The sequence below is a fragment of the Mchenga conophoros genome, linkage group LG23 (genome assembly GCF_057382185.1).
Source record: "Mchenga conophoros isolate Kocher_MC1m ecotype Shallow Benthic linkage group LG23, M_conophoros_male_GT1.1, whole genome shotgun sequence".
Classification (NCBI taxonomy): Eukaryota; Metazoa; Chordata; class Actinopteri; order Cichliformes; family Cichlidae; genus Mchenga; species Mchenga conophoros.
The window spans coordinates 51,322,611-51,335,631 of NC_140547.1; the positions used below are offsets into that span (position 1 = coordinate 51,322,611).

General features: G+C 43.5%; 1 protein-coding gene across 1 annotated transcript in view; it reads left to right on the forward strand.

Moving 5' to 3' along the window:
* LOC146548284 (NACHT, LRR and PYD domains-containing protein 3-like) overlaps nt 1-10,371 on the forward strand; it is a 91,907-nt gene extending 81,536 nt beyond the window's left edge. The window contains exons 4-8 of the mRNA XM_085266165.1: nt 1,943-2,116; nt 4,205-4,402; nt 6,510-6,686; nt 9,062-9,235; nt 9,911-10,371. Of these exons, the coding sequence (XP_085122291.1) occupies nt 1,943-2,116; nt 4,205-4,402; nt 6,510-6,686; nt 9,062-9,235; nt 9,911-9,920 (733 nt within the window). The 3' untranslated portion in view covers nt 9,921-10,371. The remainder of the gene's footprint in view (nt 1-1,942; nt 2,117-4,204; nt 4,403-6,509; nt 6,687-9,061; nt 9,236-9,910) is intronic.
* Nucleotides 10,372-13,021: the final 2,650 nt, after the last annotated feature.

Consider the following 13,021-nt stretch of genomic DNA (forward strand, 5'->3'; position numbering starts at 1 on the left):
TTGGTTTTCATATGACGTATGACCCTGAAGGTAAGCACGTCATGGACTAAAGTAAAACAGTATGTTGGATGTGCCACGCAATGCTTAATTACATGGGTGGGAACTAGTGTGTTAGCGCAGTTAGCTCGTTAACGTGTTGGCCGTCTAGCCCCATGCACGGCGATCAGGGGTAGCTCGTTAACGGAGATTTGCCGTGTTGTGGCGTTAAGGTCATTTCAACGAGATTAACCTGAAAGCACTAGTGGGAACACAACGAATATGACTGCACATTTACGCCGACATCATCCTAGTGCAAAGACAAGTGGAAGCAGACAAAAACAACAAGCATGCATGCTACAAACTTTACCCGAGTCATTTAGACAGCCGTTAGCACATGATTCTCCTCATGGGGACCTGATATATTTAATATGCTGCTGAGAATATAGCCCAGAAGAAGCATATAGTATAGCTTTTATTTTGGAAAGAGACATTTCTCTGTAATAAACTCTCTTTTCCAAAGATGAGTGATTCCTCAATCAGATACAGGGCTCGCAATATCGCTAGCCCGACATCCCGGAGCTAGCGATTTTTCCAGTCGGGCTACCAAAATCTATCTCTGCCCTGCCCGTCGGGCTATTGTAGGAAGGAAAAATATATGTCAATGCTTTTGCATTCTTTCGGAAATGTAGCTGGGTAATTATGTCATTGGCATCGGTGAGCCACTGTCAATATGTGACATATTGAAATCGCATTTGAATTTGCACTTGTTTTTTGCTTTCATTTTGCAATCGCACGAACTGTGTATAGAGAGCGACAGCACTGATTGGTGAGTGATGATAATTTGCGCACCAATTCCTCTGACATCGTCTTATCAATCCTTAGCTTACTATGCAAACATGACAAGTGAAATCTCCCGCAGCAAGCTTAAACATGTGAGAAGTTGATCGCGCAGAGAATCGCTGAGCGTTATGTGAGTGCGTGTGTAAAAGCAGCAGAATATATATTTTAGTTCTGCTGAGCCAAATAAGACAGGTCAGGGTGAACAAGTGACAGCCAAAGAAAAGCTTACCGCAAAACGGAAAAGTAATGACAAATCAGACTATAAGGCAAAAAGAAAGTGCAGCTTTATGGTTTCATGGACAAAATAATTTCTGTGGCTGCAATATGACGAGCTAAATAACCAGGGGTGCACATAAGTGGTCCGCAGGTGCACATTCGCTGTCAAAAATAAAAAACGCGCACAAGGGTTAGGGTTAAATTTAAAAACTGTACTTTTCAGTTAAAATATATATTTATAATTTTAATAAATGACAAATTAAAAAGGCATGAACATTTTTTTTTGTATCGAAAAAATATCGAACCGTGACACCAAAGTATCGAACCGAACCGAACCGTGAATTTTGTGTATCGTTGCACCCCTAGTAACTAGATTCCTTTGAAAGAGCAACAGCGATTTTATGTCCAGTGATGAGATTTCTGCTCCGTTTGGTGACAGTCAGCAGATTTTTCCTGAGTGTGGACGTGAACAGTCGTACCTGACAGCAGCAGGTAGCAAACAGAGATCGTCTTTCCAGCTGGAACTCTTCACTGAGCTGAGCTCATTCAAAATGTTCTGGATTCAAGACAGGAAACAGTCCACATGTGTGTCTTCACTCTGACTCTGGATCAGATCTCAGTGACAGACTGTGGACGTTATGGAAGCCTAAATGTGACACCATCTTCCTCCTTCATCTGCAGATTAAAGCCAAACAAAGATTCTCATTAAAAGTCTGCAGGTCTGAGAGAGACTCAATCGTTGTGTCATGTCAAACACAGTAAGAGGAGCTGAAGCACAGATGTGAAGAGCAGATGTTCATCAGATTATGACCTCACTCTGTTTTGTCTTCATATACATTCAGTCTGTGTTTATAATGCAGACTTTCTGCTTTTATAATAACACGTTTTGTATTTTCTATGATCACAGACTGGCTGACTGTGGACTCTCAGGGACTCACTGTGAAGTTGTGGCCTCAGCCCTGAAGTCCAACCCCTCCCATCTGACAGAGCTGGAGATGAGTAACAACAAGCTGCAGGATTCAGCAGTGAAGCTTCTGTGTGCTGGACTGGAGAGTCCAAACTGTCGACTGGAGACTCTGAGGTGAGTTCACTGACTGCAGCTGTTGTTGTTTTTCTATATTTCAGATCTTTGATTGATGTTTGAAACGTTCTTTAGTTCCTAAATGTTCAGGATGTGTCTGAAGACAAATGTGAAGAAGTTTGAGTGCTTTCAGAAATGTTGTGTCTTTCCAAACGACTGAACAACAGTTTTTCCTCTTGGCTCCAAATAGAAGTGACAGACTTGAGCAGGGTTCATTTAAAGGCTGACAGAAGTGGAGTGGTGACGGGGAGATGTTTGTCAGGACAGCTTTTCAGCCTCCACAGGTTCATGTTGTGCTCCATCAGTCAGTGAAGATGAAGTCAGTACTGGTGAGGCTGTAGAGTGTGTGAGGGATGTGAATGAGGCTGTTGGAGATCTGATGATAGCAGATAAAAACAGGCTGCAGAGACTTTGAGCTTGTGTGGAAACAGAGAAAAGAAAGACATGAATGTCAAAGCTAATAAAGGTGAAGTTAGGAGCTGTGATGATGTTCATGTATCAGAAGCTGATCTGGCTGCTACAGAGACGACCCACACAGCTGCTGTGGTGAGGTTTGTGTTAAAGCAGAGGAACACAGGCCCAAACATGACAGCAAAGCAGGTTTCAGGCTCTGTGAGAGGATTTCAAACAGAAGCTGGAGAAGAGAAAGGACTACAGAAAGAAGGCAGCTGAGACCAGTCCAAGTGTTTCCATGGAGCCCAGTCTAACATTCATTTATACACTAACGTACAGAAGTGAACAGGAAAATGAATCCATAGTTTCAAATGTAGAAATAGTTCTCAGTTCATTTACAGAGTTTAATACAGTTCATGAGGAAATGTTCAAAACAGCAGCTGAGAAAAAATCTTCTTCACAAAGTTGGATCCAATTCCAATAGTTTGTGATGCACTTGAACGCAGCGTGAGCAGTTCACTGCCTAACCCCACAGAGACTGTCAGTCTGGACTTTTCTTTATTTCTATTGGCTGTCAGTGAGATTTCAGAGCAATCAGAGACTGTGGGTCTGTGTATGAAGTATAATTCATGTGCAGTTGTTGAAGTTGTAGAATGAGAAATGGCAGTTTGGGGTATTTCCTGCTTTCATTGTCCTGCTTGTGCTGATGAAAATGTTTATTGACGTGTGAATTCATTCTTCAACGCTCGATTCTGCCTGAACAACGAGAAACTTTGCTTTGTGTAACACAATTCAAAGCACTGAAGCATCGACTTATTTCATTATCCAACAATGAAAACAGGAAACACAGACAGCTGGCCTTCAAAGTAAAAGCTGCTCCTTTTGAAACATGTTGGTGGTAAAATGTAAGAAGAGCTGAAGCACATAAATGATCTACGTGCCAAAATATTAAACACGGTTGATATATTTGTGTGAGTGTTGTGATTCAGGTGTAGATGTAATAATGTACATATAGCAGAGTTTCCTCTTCTGGATCAGCTGATCAGAGTCAGGCCAATCAGCTCTGAGCATGCTCAGTCTGAGTTATGGAGCCACATACTATGATTCACCATGGCAACGGCATGAGCAGAGGCTCCGTGTGAATCCAGAGGAGCAGAAACATGAATGATGACAGTAGATGATTGTGTGAAAGTGCTGGAAGCAAATGAGTGTGTGATGTTCTTTCAGTGTTGCACTTTGTAGACGCTCCCTGAGCACTGGTCTCACAGCCAGCTGCACATAGAGACCAGTGTTGTTAGTCCAGGTCAGAAGATGACTTGTTGGAATGAAAATGAGCTTGTAGTTTGTCTGCTTTAATAATGTGACTGGAAAAAGGTGTTGGACTTCAAATATGTCCATTTCTGTCACACTTCACCTTTAAAAGTGAAGCCATGTGGTTCCTGGAAGGAAAAACACGACTTTTTCAAGTCTTTGTCCTGTTTTTATGAGAAATGTACGACTTTAATGTGAAACATTCAGAGTTTTTTCTCTTGTTGTGTTTGTTTGAAGCTGCTTCCTGTTGGCTTCAGCTGTTTGGAGTTTCCATTTTCTAAACTTCTACATTCTGAAGCTTCTTCAGCTCTGAACAGATGATGAAACACTGAATGATTTCAAGCACTTTGTCTAATAAACTTACATCTTTCATTCTTTATACAGATTGTGGAACTGTGATTTGTCAGAGATCAGCTGTGATTATCTGGCAGCAGCACTGAAGTCCAACCCCTCCCATCTGAGAGAGCTGGACCTGAGTAATGACTACTCCTCTTTGAATAAGAACAACAAGCTGCAGGATCCAGGAGTGAAGCATCTGTGTGGTTTCCTGGAGAGTCCAGGATGTAAACTTGAAACTCTGAGGTCAGTCAGCATGTTTTAGTTGTGCTGAGATGAATATGATGTGAAAGTTGTGCTGACACTAAACTGCAGACATCAGGCTGATATTATACTGATCCACACTGAGGATCTTCATGGTAAAGTCTGTTTTCTTCTTCTCTGGTTTAGTCCATTGACTGCAGCAGAACAATGTTCACATTTCAAACAGTGATACTCAACGTATGGCCCGCGGCCCACACGCGGCCTGCCCACCTTTCCTGATTCAGAGAGAGGGGACCCTGATTAACTGTGTAGCTTCTTCCTCACAGTTCTAAGTATCAGACACAACAATGAATAATCCACAGCTGACGGTCTTTAGCAGGTCAAAGGTCACGGCACACAGCAGACAGTCAGAAATATTCTAACTCTGATCATTTATCAGTTGTGACACTGTGAGACTTGATCAGAGGTGTGATCATCACAGCAGAGGCCTTTGTGTCAAAGTCACTGAGGATCAAACAGAAACACATGAAGCAGATTTTCCTCTTCTGGCTTTTTATAGCAGATAACCTTCAAAATATTCTGCAGTCGATCAAAAACTGAAGCAAACCATGAAGCAACATGTGAACATGAGCTGATGCTGCTGAAGTGAAGCAAAGTTACAGAGGTTTGATTACAGACACAGCTGAGAGTTTGTAATCTGTCATCATTTTAAAAAGTTTCCATGGAACAGCAGAAATGAGGCTTTACTGTCAGAGGCCGACAGCACTGAACACAACAGCAGACTGGTGGCTAATAAACAGTGAATGATGCAGAAACAGATGTTTGAAGCTGTTCTTGGAGTACACTGAGAGAGAGAGAGCTGTGCAGGCAGGAACAGCCAAAGTCAGAGAGAATTCATGAGCATATTGATCAAACGTGAAGCAGAGTTTGGATCTTCTTTTGCTGCTGCTTCACTCAGTTTTGGTTGGAGACAGATGAAACCTGCAGCTTCAGGATCTGTGAGCTGTCCACTTTCAGCCCCGACGGCGTGTCCGTGTACGTGCCGTCGAGTGAACGATCCACGCTCTGTGTTTCCATCTTTGTGTGTTTAGCTGCTCTCATTTACTGTTTTATCTGTTTGCTGCTTGTTGAAATAGTTTGTGAGCTTTAACCTGAGATTCTGGCAAAATACATTTATATTAAACATCGATTCAGGATTGAATGAATCAACATCGTTTTATTCAAATTAAAACCATTTAAATGGGAACATGAATTTTTTACAGCCGCCTCTAATGCTGGGTAATGTCAGCTGGTCCATGTGCAGCTGGCTGTGAGGCTCAGGGAGCGTCTACAAAGTGCAACACTGAAAGAACATCATCCATAAATATTGAGTAAGAACTGGACTCTCATACAGCGAGACTCAAATGCCTTTAAACATCAGCTTATCCTGCTGATCCAAGTCCAACACTGAGTTTGTAAAAACATGTTTGTCAATCATTTTGTTTGGTTTCTGAGGAAAATGATTCAATAACTTGCTGCTAATACACAACATTTCATCATATTTCCTCATAACCCTCTTTTGTCTGACCATTTGATCCCATTTGAATTTGCAATAAAGGATCCACAGAGTTTGGTGACAATAATGACAGTAGATGTTTGTGTGAAAGTGCTGGAAGCAAATGAGTGTGTGATGTTCTTTCAGTGTTGCACTTTGTAGACGCTCCCTGAGCACTGGTCTCACAGCCAGCTGCACATAGAGACCAGTGTTGTTAGTCCAGGTCAGAAGATGACTTGTTGGAATGAAAATGAGCTTGTAGTTTGTCTGCTTTAATAATGTGACTGGAAAAAGGTGTTGGACTTCAAATATGTCCATTTCTGTCACACTTCACCTTTAAAAGTGAAGCCATGTGGTTCCTGGAAGGAAAAACACGACTTTTTCAAGTCTTTGTCCTGTTTTTATGAGAAATGTACGACTTTAATGTGAAACATTCAGAGTTTTTTCTCTTGTTGTGTTTGTTTGAAGCTGCTTCCTGTTGGCTTCAGCTGTTTGGAGTTTCCATTTTCTAAACTTCTACATTCTGAACCTTCTTCAGCTCTGAACAGATGATGAAACACTGAATGATTTCAAGCACTTTGTCTAATAAACTTACATCTTTCATTCTTTATACAGATTGGAGCGCTGTGGTTTGTCAGAGATCAGCTGTGATTATCTGGCAGCAGCACTGAAGTCCAACCCCTCCCATCTGAGAGAGCTGGACCTGAGCGACAACTACAACCTGCAGGATCCAGGAGTGAAGCATCTGTGTGGTTTCCTGGAGAGTCCAGGATGTAAACTTGAAACTCTGAGGTCAGTCAGCATGTTTTAGTTGTGCTGAGATGAATATGATGTGAAAGTTGTGCTGACACTAAACTGCAGACATCAGGCTGATATTATACTGATCCACACTGAGGATCTTCATGGTAAAGTCTGTTTTCTTCTTCTCTGGTTTAGTCCATTGACTGCAGCAGAACAATGTTCACATTTCAAACCTTCAAAGAAGAAGAAAAATCCTCCACTGGAAAATTCACTGTGAAACTCTCAAACTCTTCATTGCACCTTAAAGTCTGTGTGACACTGAAATCCAAAGCAAAATGTGCGTTTGCTTTACAGACAGCAGTCCAACACAAACATACACACATCATCCAAAACACAGTCCAACATCCAAATCTCCTCCACTGCCAGCATGAATGATGGGAAAGAGAAGGAGGAACACTCTGACATTCAGGGTTAGAATGAGTTTCATCAAGCAGACTGTGAAGATCAAAGCTGCATTAGAAAGCTTACATGAATGAATGAGTGGACAGAAGTGGACAGAGATCATCTGAAGCACTTCAAAGGCTTTAAATCAGCACATTTCTCTTTATTCTTTATCAACTCTGTTAGTTTCTCTCAGTTTTCTGTGGAATGAAGCTAACAGCAGGCTAATAAGATGCTGACCAATAGGTTTCTATTAAAGGTTGTAATTTGTATATGAAAAAGTGCTTTGGCTCAGCAGGGATCAGCTTACAGGTAGAATACAGCTGCTGGATGGGATTAGCATGTCATAGCTATCTACCAAACTGCTAACTGGGGGATTTCAGGCCATCTATGGATCATTTTTGCTAACTGTTTATTCAGCTTAGGCTCACAGGGCTGCAGCCTGTGCCCTAGCTGTCATAGGGCAAGAGGCGTGGTCCACCTGCACAGGTGAGCAGTCCATCACAGGGCCAACAGAGAGCGACAGAGAAGCACTCCCTCACATCCACACCTACAGCCAATGTAGAAGCACCAATGAACCTAAGCAGCATTTCATTGGACTGTGGGAGAACATCCAACCTCCACAGAAAGGCCCAGCTGACCAACAAGCTTCAACCTACAACCTTCTTGCTCTAAGGCACTAGTGCTAACCACTTTTGCCCATTTCAGCCCAAATCCTGCATCTTCCTGTTTCTGACTCCAGGCCAGCTCCACTAACACTTTCTCATCAGACACTGCCACCTAGTGGAGGAAGTCTTAGTTCCATTTGAAGCTTCAGATTACAGTTAGTTCCTTTACAAAGAGGTGGAGGTGGTGGGGCCACAGCACCATCATCACTGAGTGCCATAGGACACTTAACCTTTGTTTCCATATGCTGGGAACTTCCTGTTGTTCCAAGGAGGACTGGAAAATGTGTGAAAATCTCCCAGTCAGTTCCTCACAGCACACTTCAATCATTTCCCTCCCACAGCATCAGGACCAGGGCTTTTTCTCTCTTTGGTCCCACTAAGAGATTTCCACACAAACACCTCATCAGTGGGACTCTCAGAGCTACCAGCCCTTTGCTACAATCACAAAGCTCTTCATTGAAATCAATGATATCAAAGCTGGAATCAAATGAGTCCAAGTCTTCTGCTGATTCAGCATCACATTCATCTTTGCTCCTTGTTCTGCATCCCCACCATGGACTTCATTCCTTTCCAAGCCAGCCTTGAGTGTCCTTTATTCAGCTCATCCTCTGCTTTACTTTTACACCTGATTTTAGCTGCTTTATCTCTCTTTCAACAGGTTTCTGTGCCTCAATCTTTTTCTTCTCTCCCTCATAACAAGACAGCTTCTTCTGCCTGAGAACATGTTGGAGTGATTTACTAATCCAGGGCTGCTTATTGGGGAAAATACTTCCTGTTTCCAAAGTAATCCCCATTTTTCCCAGAAAGAAATGTCAGTAGAAATCGATGATCTAAGTGAGAACATGAGCCTTTAAAAAGTCCCAGTGGGTGCAGTCAAAGCAGTCCCTCAGTCCCAGTATAGAGTCTTTGGTCCAGACTGGAACAGCTGTGTGCCCAGTTTGAGCTCTCTTCAGTGCTGTGACCTGACAGACCCAGAGGGGCCATCACATCACATTTAGAAGCTCCCCTGATGGAGCCACAACACATGTCCAATACTTAGTCTGTCTTGTTGGACCAACTGGAAGAAATGATTCAAGGACTTAGTCACAGAACAGAGATTCAAATCTCCAAAATCCAACTGGCTGCATCAGGACATATAGTCTGAAACTCTGCACAGTTTCCTGTTTGAAGCTGCTTCCTGTTGGCTTCAGCTGTTTGGAGTTTCCATTTTCTAAACTTCTACATTCTGAACCTTCTTCAGCTCTGAACAGATGATGAAACACTGAATGATTTCAAGCACTTTGTCTAATAAACTTACATCTTTCATTCTTTATACAGATTGCAGAGCTGTGGTTTGTCAGAGATCATCTGTGATTATCTGGCAGCAGCACTGAAGTCCAACCCCTCCCATCTGAGAGAGCTGGAGCTGTACTACAACAACCTGAAGGATCCAGATGTGAAGCAGCTGTCTGATCTTCAGCAGAGTCCAGACTACAGACTGGAGACTCTGAGGTCAGTAGAGTGATGGAGTGAGTGGGTGGTGCTGTCAGCAGTATTGTACTAAACACAGTCAGTATGAAACAAAGATCCAGTGTTTCCTGTAAAGCTGCAGCTTCTCAGTGAAGCTGTGAGAGGAGAACGGTGACAGGCTTCAGGATTGGACACAAACACTTCCTGTTTCTCACCCTTATGGTCACCATAGTAACGGCTGACACGCTCTGATCAAACACTGTCAACAGCCAATCAGCTCTCTGAACAAAGCAGCACGCAGACCAATGACTGCATTGATTTCCAAGTTTAAAGCAGTGAAGAACACAGTCTGTAGGTGAGGAAGAATTTAGTGAGAGCAGATGTTTGGATGGAATTCCTCCAGTTAACAGCTGGAACCGTCCATCTGGATTGTTGGGCTTGTTGTTGGGGTTCCTACAGAGCTCAGAGTGGACACACCAAGGTTCTTCTAATGAATGAAAGTCCAAACTCAAACTAGGAGGGAAAAACATTTTCAGCAACTTCAATAAAAATCCAAAGATTAGAAAAAGTGAAGCAACAATGAGTCCTAGTACAGTCCCAGCACTGACGTCCCTGCTGCTCTTTATACTGGATGTGCTGCATCACTGACTGACAGCTGATGAAGAGTCTCTGGAAACACTCGTTTATCTCCTCTGCTCTTCCTCCTTCTCTCTGCAGGTGGAGGTGATGATGGTAAACAGGACGGTGTGTGTGCTGAGAGAGGAGCAGCTGTGTCCTGATGATCCAGAGAGGTTGAAGCAGCAGCAGCTTGTGTGTAGAGACGCTCTGACTGGGCCATGTTACTGGGAGGTGGAGAGGAGAGCTTCATCCAGCAGTGACTGACAGAGGAATGAAGTGCAGATGACTGTCAGTGCTGCAGAGTGAACTGCTCTGAGAACAGCTCCACTGTCAGACACAATGTAGAGTCCAGCATCATCCCTGTGTGTCCCTCTGGATCTGACAGAGGATCATCAGTGTATCTGGACTGCTCTGCTGCTGCTCTGTCCTTCTACAGTCTCTGCACAGTCTCTGTCTCACTCTGGAAAGATTTTACAACTTGTTGTAATTACAGAACGTTAATATGATATTCAAACATGTGATCTTCTCTTTATTTCTGAATCTTTACCAAATAAAGAAAAACCAAACTAACAAACAGAAGCTGTCGTGTCCTTTTTCACCACATCTGTGAATCTTTTCTGTTTTTCCTCTTTTCCTCCTTCCTGCAGCTCCATCTTCATCATTCTGTGTCCAGTATATGTGAACACGTCCAAAGCATCTGAGCCTCATGTTACCCGTTTGTGTGAGTTACGCCTGTCGTTGTGTTGTGGTGTATAAATAAGGGGCAGGAGACAGCGCTGGATCTCTGAGTTCTTTACTCTCAATTTCTGCAACATCTGCAATATCTAGAAATGCAAACCTGTGAGCTGTGTGTGTTGTGCGTCTGCTCGGCCACCTCTCCTCCGGCCGTGCTGGAAGCAGCTGTGCGTTTGACAGTTTTATCGACTCGACAATAATCGAACAAATTAAATGTTCAAAAATATCAACTTAAGCACTTCAAAGTCAACAAAAAGCTTAAAACAATGAAATAATATTTCACTGACAAAACAACAGCTCATAAGAACGATACACAAAATAATACAGAAACAAACAAATAAAAGTTATTAACCAGGATCCATGTTTTTGTCACAAACACTGAATCAGCTGATTCACTCTTTATGTTTCTGAGTTTGTTTTGTGATTATAGTTCTGGTTTCTGTTTCTGTGTCTTCACTGTGTCCCACGTCTCCTTACTTTGGACTCTGTGTTATATTTCCTGTTTTACTTTGACAGTCCTGTGTTACTGTTTCCTGTCTCGTGTGTGTAATTGGTCCCAGCTGTGTTTCCCTCCTGTCTCCCGTTCCCTGATTACTAAACTGCGTCCACGCCGCCGGCGCTCCTCTCCACAGCTGGATTCCAGGATTTCAGAGCATCCAGCTGTGGTGAGTGATGGAGACACTTTCTCTGCTCCCTCAGTAATCAGGACAGTTTATTGAACATCAGAGGACATAAAGGACTGTTTTTCACCTGCCCGTTCTGAACCTGGACATTAAAGACTGCTGGCTTCAAGGACATTAATCCCAGTGTCAGCCAGCCAATAACAGCCTGTGTTTTTCAGCTCTTTAGGAGTCAGAAATGAGAAAGACACAGACTGCTAACCTCTCCCTGCAGGAAATAAGCTCCGCCTCTTCCTGTCCTGTATATGAGTGATTCTGACATGAGACACAATGAGTTTCCTGTTTATTGTGACTTAAAGCGAGCAGCAAAGACACTAAACTGTGTGTTTCCAGCTGAAGCTGCTTTTTGTGTTGCTCCCACAATCCTGTCTGAAACAGTCAGTGAGGAAAACTCAGTTTATGCTTCCAAGCTCATTGTGAGAGGGCACATTGTGTTCCTGCAAGTGCTGATTTTGTCTGCATCCCTGAGTTTAGTGAGCTGCCTCCAAGGACTTGTGAAGCCCAGTGTGTTAAGACTGCATCTCCCAGATGTTTCCACCTTTCCAGCAGAGACGATAAATGTTCCCACAAAGGCTCAAAGACTGTTTGATTTTCTGAGTGTTGGCCTCAAGAGATTGCTCAGTGAGCACCTGAGTGTTTCTGGGACATCGGACACTAACTGGAACTTCAAGTCTGGTTCTGAAGCTGCACATGCAAAGACTGTTTCTGGTTGTAGAGACCTGGCTGTTCCAGGGATTGTAACCTCCCCAGAGGCTGAGCTGCTGACCTCAGCTGACTCTGGAGCCTTGAAGGTAACTAAGTTTGCACCGCTCGGGTGAGCCATCTCAGCTGCAACAGCCTCCACAGAGAGCTCACGCAAGCTTACCCAGCCTGCTGAGGATTTTATGCTGCTGCAGCCCAAAAGGCATCCTGAGCTGGCTGACAGCCACCCACAGCTTCAGCTGCCTCAGCCAGGGGTCTCCACACCTGCTGGCCCTGCACCTGCTCTGACTGGGGGCTCCGGAGAGCCGCGCCAGCCATCCATCTCTGCTGGGGCTCCTGTTTGAGAATGTAGGAGTGTAAACTTCAAATATCTGCTCGGTTTGTCAAGATATCACATATTTGCAAAAGTGCTCTGACGTTTTTGGAGACGTCTGTTACCCACCATCTGGATAGCTAACCGGGAGGTCGAGGGTCATTAGAGCTGGCGAGAACAGCGGACTCCCGGCACATCGTTTTTGGACCCCCACGGCCTTTGGCTGTTCAGGTTTAAACATGATATATAAGTCACTTAGTAGGGGTGCAACGATATTCGTATCGATATTGAACCGTTCGATACAGTGCTTTCGGTTCGGTACGCATATGTATCGAACAATACAAAATTTTTAATTTATTTTATCAACTTTCCTTCTGACGATGCTGTCTGTGTTGAGCACTCAGTGAATCTGCGTTTCTCTGTAATAAACTCTCTTTTCCAAAGATGAGTGATTCCTCAATCAGATACAGGGCTCGCAATATCGCTAGCCCGACGTCCTGGGGCTAGCTATTTTTTCAGTCGGGCTACCAAAATCTATCTCTTCCCTGCCCGTCGGGCTATTGTAGGAAGGAAAAATATATGTCAATGCTTTTGCATTCTTTCAGAAATGTAGCTGGGTACTTATGTCATTGGCATCGGTGAGCCACTGTCAATATGTGACATATTGAAATCGCGATTGAATTTGCGCTTGTTTTTTGCTTTCACTTTGCAATCGTGCGAACTGTGTATAGAGAGCGACAGCACTGATCTGTGAGTGATGATAATTTGTGCACCAATTCC